General features: G+C 45.2%; 1 protein-coding gene across 2 annotated transcripts in view; it reads left to right on the top strand.

The window, feature by feature from the left end:
- RASSF8 (Ras association domain family member 8) overlaps positions 1 to 6,491 on the top strand; it is a 70,906-nt gene extending 64,415 nt beyond the window's left edge. For both annotated transcript variants that reach the window (XM_005426414.2, XM_031061437.1), the window contains exons 4-6: positions 188 to 1,077; positions 3,027 to 3,171; positions 4,262 to 6,491. In XM_005426414.2, coding sequence (XP_005426471.1) covers positions 188 to 1,077; positions 3,027 to 3,171; positions 4,262 to 4,383 — 1,157 coding nt within the window. In that variant the 3' untranslated portion in view covers positions 4,384 to 6,491. The remainder of the gene's footprint in view (positions 1 to 187; positions 1,078 to 3,026; positions 3,172 to 4,261) is intronic.
- The last annotated feature ends 232 nt before the right edge of the window (positions 6,492 to 6,723 follow it).

A 6,723-nucleotide genomic window follows, 5' to 3' on the forward strand; every position in this document is an offset into this window, starting at 1 on the left:
TGTCCCGGTGCTGTCCTGCTGTGTCCCCTGTCCCGGTGCTGTCCTGCCGTGTCCCTTGTCCCGGTGCTGTCCTGCTGTGTCCCCTGTCCCGGTGCTGTCCTGCTGTGTCCCTTGTCCCGGTGCCGTCCCTCACGGGCGGAGCGGTGGCGCCCCCCCGCGGCCGCGCTGACGCTGTGCTCCCTTGCAGGGCGCACCGGGCGCTATACGCTGATCGAGAAGTGGCGGGACACGGAGCGGCACCTGGCGCCGCACGAGAACCCCATCGTGTCCCTCAACAAGTGGGGACAGTACGCCAGCGACGTGCAGCTGATCCTGCGGCGCACCGGGCCCTCCCTGAGCGAGCGGCCCACGTCGGACAGCGTGGCGCGCATCCCCGAGAGGACTCTGTACCGGCAGAGCTTGCCGCCCCTGGCCAAGCTGAGACAGCCCGGGGACAAGGCCATGAAGAGGAGGGAGCCGAAAAGGAAATCCCTCACCTTCACCGGCGGCGCCAAGGGGCTAATGGACATCTTCGGGAAGAGCAAGGAATCTGAGTTCAAGCAAAAGGTGCTCAACAACTGTAAAACAACAGCAGACGAGTTGAAGAAACTGATCCACCTACAGACGGAGAAGCTTCAGTGCATCGAGAAGCAGCTGGAGTCCAACGAAGCCGAGATCCGCTACTGGGAGCAAAAGTACAATGCCAGCCTGGAAGAAGAAATCCTCAAACTGGAGCAGAAGATCAAACGGAACGAAGTGGAGATCGAGGAGGAAGAGTTCTGGGAAAACGAGCTGCAGATCGAACAAGAGAATGAGAAGCAGCTGATGGAGCAGCTGCAGGAGATGAGGCAGAGGATCCTGGAGTGTGAGAGTAAGCTCAAGGACTATGTGTCTCAGATCCACAACATGGAGAGTGGCCTTGAAGCAGAGAAGCTGCAGCGAGAAGTTCAAGAGTCCCAGGTGAATGAAGAAGAGGTCAAGGAAAAGATCGAGAAGGTGAAGGGAGAAATTGATATTCAGGGCCAGCAGAGTCTGAGATTGGAAAATGGCATTAAAGCGGTAGAAAGGTCTTTGGGCCAAGCTACCAAGCGATTACAGGTAAGACTGTAATTTTATCCATAGCTAGAAAAAGTCAGACTGTGACTGATTTTTCTTACACAAATCTGAAGCCTATGAAAGACAACACAAAAAAGTTTCCAAAGTGAATCAGGGTAAAAGGCAGAATGTGTTGCTTTCATTTTCAAATCACATTTCAGCTTGTGGGTTTTTTTTGGCATGCAGACAGTTTTTATTTCGCCTGTGTTTAACTTGCTCATTCAAACTGTCTGAGAAGAAAAGCAGTAATTTGCACCATCATATCCTTTTCTGAGGATAAACTTCTGATCTTTGCTAGGTTTGTCTGCCACCAAAAGAGATGAATTACAAAGAACAGTCCAAAAGCAGCACCTGGAAAGGTACAGAGCTAAAGTAAAGTACCTGCAACCTTACAGGGCTTTGGTTTTAAAGAACAGAATCCCTCTTTTCCTGGCTGACTGGCTGGTGTTCAGGATTTTATTTTCTCTACACCTCAGGCATTTGTGGCACATGTGTCAAAATAGAATCCAGTTCCTGTTTCCTTGTTAAAGTTAATGATATCACCTGGAACTTGATAGAGCATGAAAGAATAAAGGAACTGCACTGCTAGCTGGATGAGGTGGAGGGAAGATTTGAGCTCCTGGGATTTTTATGTGCCACGTAAGGTAGTCCTAAGGCACCACACATCAGCAGGAGTTGTGGTCCTTGCTGATTCCCAGGATTCACAGTTAGTATATTTTGCAGTACTGCAGTAGTAATAAGGTGATTCCACTGTGAATATGTAAAGGGCTTTTGTATCCTTATTCCTGCCTTAGAACCATGTCAGTAGGAGCTAGTTTTCCTAGATGATGAGGGAGGGGAAAAGTAATCTTTTCATCCAAAGCAAAATGGATGAAAACTGTAAGCAGTTTTGGCCATGATTATCTATGCTAAATTTCCAGACATGCTACACTTAAGGATTTGCGCTGATGGAAAGCTTCAAGTCCTCTTTATGTGTTTTAGCTATCCTCAGTCGCATTCACGGAGGCTATGATGGAGTTCAAAATATTTCTGGCTTGGTTCTTTTCGTAGTCTGTTTTCTTGGCAAAGTTCCCATTCAATTCAGATCTTCCAGTCATCTTCTAAACCTAAAGGTGCACAAATCTGGAAGTCCACAAGAAAATAAACTGAGCTCTGCATTATGGAGCTTTGAGGGGGAGGAAATAGACAAATATTTTATTGCATACCTGAAGTTAAAGATTAAAGCAGCTCAGCCTCTGTGTGTGGGAATAATAATAGTCCAAGACTGTTATAATCTATCAGAGCTGTCAATTTTGCATATCGTGACAGAAGTACAGAAAAAGATCCTAAATGATCATCTGTGCTCTGAAGGGGTGGGGAACCAGTCAGGCTTTGGCTTCATCGCACAAAACCCTTGCAGAGTGAGAAGGTTCTGGCCAAAAAAGTTTAAATAGAAAATACAAAGAACAAGAAGAGAAAATAATATTACTCAATTTAAGATCAGAAGAATTAAATGAACTGTCCAAGCTGTGCTGGACACTTCAGGAAGAAGTAAGACTTGGTGCCAGACTGCTGCTCAGTTGATTATTTTTTCAGCATTCACAATATTATGTTTGTTTGCTGATGTGCCAAAGTTTTTCTCAGGTGGTATGAGAAACAGCTGCTAGTCATCCAAGAAGCAATATAAAAATAAAATACATTAAGAAAAACCCAATCAGGGTCATGGGTTGGACTTAATGATCTTAAGAGGTCTTTTCCAACCTAATTGATTCTATGACTCTGTAAGTGCTAGCGAGTGTTGACTGGCTTTTTAAATTACAAGATTAAAATATCTTTCAACTCATCAATTTGCATTTGAGCTTTAAAAATTGGAGGCTTTCTCATCAAGAGGAGAAGCATTAGTTGCCCCACTGTAACTATGGTCATGCAATGCTGCTTTATTTGCTCAGCAGCTGTTTTCTGTTTCCTGGCAGGACAGGGAACAAGAACTGGAGCAACTGACCAAGGAGCTGCGCCAGGTGAACCTGCAGCAGTTCATCCAGCAGACGGGAACCAAGGTGACGGTGCTGCCGGCAGACCCCGTGGAGGTGGAGGCCCCACATGTGGAGCTCGAGAGAGGTGCAGCCCTGGGAATGCTTCGGGAGGGAGGGAGGGAAGGAGGGAGAAAGGGCGGGCCGTGCCTTTACGGCCGCGTTTACTTTAATGCTGGCGCTCCTATGGGAAGTGAATGCTCCCTTAGTAAAGACATGAGCGAAACACTACGAGAGCGCATTGTCGAGTGCTTCTTTTCATTCCGAGGGTTTAGCAGGCGCTAAATAAAGAGCAGTATGTGGAGAACTTCTCTCCCACTGTGCCCGGGCATGCGTTTGTCCCATCAGCAACGCATTAAGCCTGTAGCTTTCAAGAGGGGCCGCCGTGGCTGGCTGCCAGCACAGAACGTGATCGTACATCTGACATTGCTGTTCGTCTGGGCTCTTCCTCTTCTGGTGGGGGTGTTGTAAAAGCAGAAAAAGAAATGTTTCTGGATCCCCAGAAACCCCAGACAGCAGCCGCACGGGAACAGGAGCCGGTCCAGCTGGGCTGGCAGCCGTGCAGAAGTCCTGCACAGATGGCTGTCACTGCGGGTGCGAATTGCCTTTGCCCCCAGTGAGATCAGCACAGCTGCACGTGCCCACATCTGGATTGAGAGTTTCCTGGGCAGAACCACGGGAGCGTTTTGAATGCATCCCAGAGCTGCGGCTCCAGCACAGTCGGGTGCTTTTTCCAGCACTCTGTGTCTAAGGGGCTCTTTGTCTCTGCATTCTCCTGTGCTGGGTCTGTCCCTCTGCTCAGAAAACTTTATAACCAAAAGGCACTGGGGGGGGCAAGGGGGCGGGGAGAGAAGAAAAGACAGCCAGGCCTTCAAAGGCAGCACTTGTAGGAACCTTTAAGTGGGAAGGAAGCTGAAGCTTTGAGTCATGTTACACGTTCAAGCTCTTTTTGGATGTCACCATATAAGTGTGTCTGTGTGTGTGCATGTTTCTCGTGGGAGGGTAATTCTTTTGTGTGGGTTTCGTTCTGCTATGAAGTGAATCTCCTCACTTCCTAGCCAGACTCTTCAGTAGTTTGTTACATGTGGAATTAGTTTTTCTGTATTGCATTAAGCAGGAGGAGGAGGAGAGTTGCACCCCTGCTGACGACTTTTCTAATTGCCCTTTTTCTCATGCAGAGCCAGCCTTTCAATCTGGGTCACTGAAGCGCCCTGGCTCATCGAGGCAACTCCCCAGTAACCTTCGGATCCTACAGAACCCCCTGTCATCTGGTTTTAACCCAGAGGGCATTTATGTATGACAGTATGTACCTCTTCTAGAGAGGACCTAGCAAGGTACCCTGGACAAGATACACTTTATTTTATTCAGCCAATGATGATGGAAGAAGTTTGTCTTGTTTTGTTTTTTTGTTACACCACCGTGTTATTTCTTCTTCTTCCTCCAACACCACTTGGAGCCATACCCTGTGCACTGATGCTAAAGAGACAGGAGCTGTCTCGATTCATAATTGGCAAGGATGGCCTTGCTGTCAACACAGCTTGAGTGCAAAAACCTTCATTGTTTTTGCCACTTCAGAAGTGTTTGGGAAAGTATTGTTCCTTGTATAGTCATAAATGGAAGACTGAGGGTGAAGGAAACCGTGTATGCAACTTATTTGAGGTTTAATTTATTCCCTTTAATCAATGGACCTGTGAATGTTGACCTTTTATATTTTTATTTTTAACTTGTGAATTATCACGTATGGCTGTGTGTCAGTCTGACGAGGTGACTTTAATTTGTGTGTACCAACATCCCCCATCTGATCAACTATAGCAACCTGCAATGCAGAGTTCTGAGGGGTGCTGAACCATTGCAGTGGTTTCTCACCACTAACTTTGTTCATTTCTGTCATGGGTCATCATATGTCATGTTCCATCCATTCCTACCTTTTAAGGCTTGAAAAGTGAGCTTGTGGGATTTACTTGCTGTTGTATCTGCCTTGAATGAAGCACCTAGTGTTCAAAAGATTTATGGATTTTAAACCTTGGCTTGGTAAAAATATTTCCAGCATATGATTGAGGATGCACTAGTTAGATGATATTTTATTATATAGAATGTATATTTGAAATATTTTGCCACATTGTATATGCCTTTTGAGAAAAGAACAATGTAAGAAGTTGTCTTCATATATCTTACCAAAAGAGAGTAGGAGGCTTTCACTGTGTGTGATTTTGTACTTCATTTTTTTCACTAGCCATTACAGTGTTCTTGTTTTGTTACAAATCTTGCTGTTGGAGGGGAAGAAAGACACAACACAAATGAGTATCCACTTCCAACCTTCCAGAATCCACTCAAGTTTTGTGAAGGGAATAAACCTGGCAGAGTCCCAAGAAGTCAATAGCATAGTTCTTACTGACAGGAGTGAGGCCAGGATTTCATTCAGCTCCCTGGTGGAGACATTTGGTCCCTCTGAAAGAGAGTCACTTAGACAATGTAAAGCTTCGAAGCAGAAAATTCACACATTTGGTGGTCACTTTTCACAAAACATATGAAAAGAGAACATTATCACATCTTGATGTTGTTCTAATGTTCTAATCAAAGCTAAGAAAGACAAAAAGGGTTTCCTGCAGAAAGCAGCTGCTCCCAAATAGCTCATTGGTTGCAGGCCTTGAAATGAGATTGTTGCAGGGGACACCAGGTTTGTGGAGAAAGGGACTGGCATCAGTGGGACACACTGTAAATGTTGGGGGCTGGCCTCATGGATGAGTTAGGGAAGGGATGGGCCTTCCCTGGTTTGGATTTCTGGTTCTAACAGCAACTCACAGCATCATCCCCACCTTGGAGATGCCCTGGGCATAAGGGGGGACACTGTGCCCTCACTGCAGTGCTGAAGATGGGCTCCTGATGCCCTCCTTGGCAGGGTCAGGATTTTACCACTGCTAGGAAACTGCAAGCTTTTAGCCATAGAAAAATACTTAACTCCTAGCATCCTCTTGTGTTGATTCACTGATGTGCAGATAAATGTTAATTTAAGTCTCCTTTTCTAAGAAAGGAGCTTCATGACAAATGGAAGTTTTAAAAGATATAGCAGAAGATGAAGGATTCTTGAGTGTTTAATGCATTTTTTTCCTTTCCACTTTATTAATGGCATCATATATTCTAAAAATGCTGCTGTATTTAGACTTACAGCAACAGATAAGGCTGTGAATATATAAAGGACCTTTCCAAATGGACTCTGAATTTTTACTGTTTGACTTATCAGGTCTTTTTTTTTTTTTTCATCTTCACTTGTGAGCAAACTGGAAAATGAGATATTCCTACCTGGGGAACTTTTGCAGTGCTCACCCATTTTACTGTTAGTTTATCACAATTCTGTGCTCATGTTTACTGTACCCATAAATTTGTATTAAAAAAAAAAGAATGTGTGTACATATATATATATATATATATATATAAAGGGAAAAATATCCATAGTTTGGGGACAATATCTGTCCAAGGTACTTGAGCATATATGCCTTACATTCTGGGTTCAATTTACAGAAATGAAATGGCCCTCTCCAGTGGATATCTTGCATCTTCAGCACCTCTTGATGTTAGAGAACTGAGGCACTCAGCACCTTGCAAAGCCTGGCCCAAATTATGCTGCATGGGGGTGGGGGGA

Source organism: Geospiza fortis, unplaced genomic scaffold (genome assembly GCF_000277835.1).
Source record: "Geospiza fortis unplaced genomic scaffold, GeoFor_1.0 scaffold8, whole genome shotgun sequence".
NCBI classification, from domain to species: domain Eukaryota; kingdom Metazoa; phylum Chordata; class Aves; order Passeriformes; family Thraupidae; genus Geospiza; species Geospiza fortis.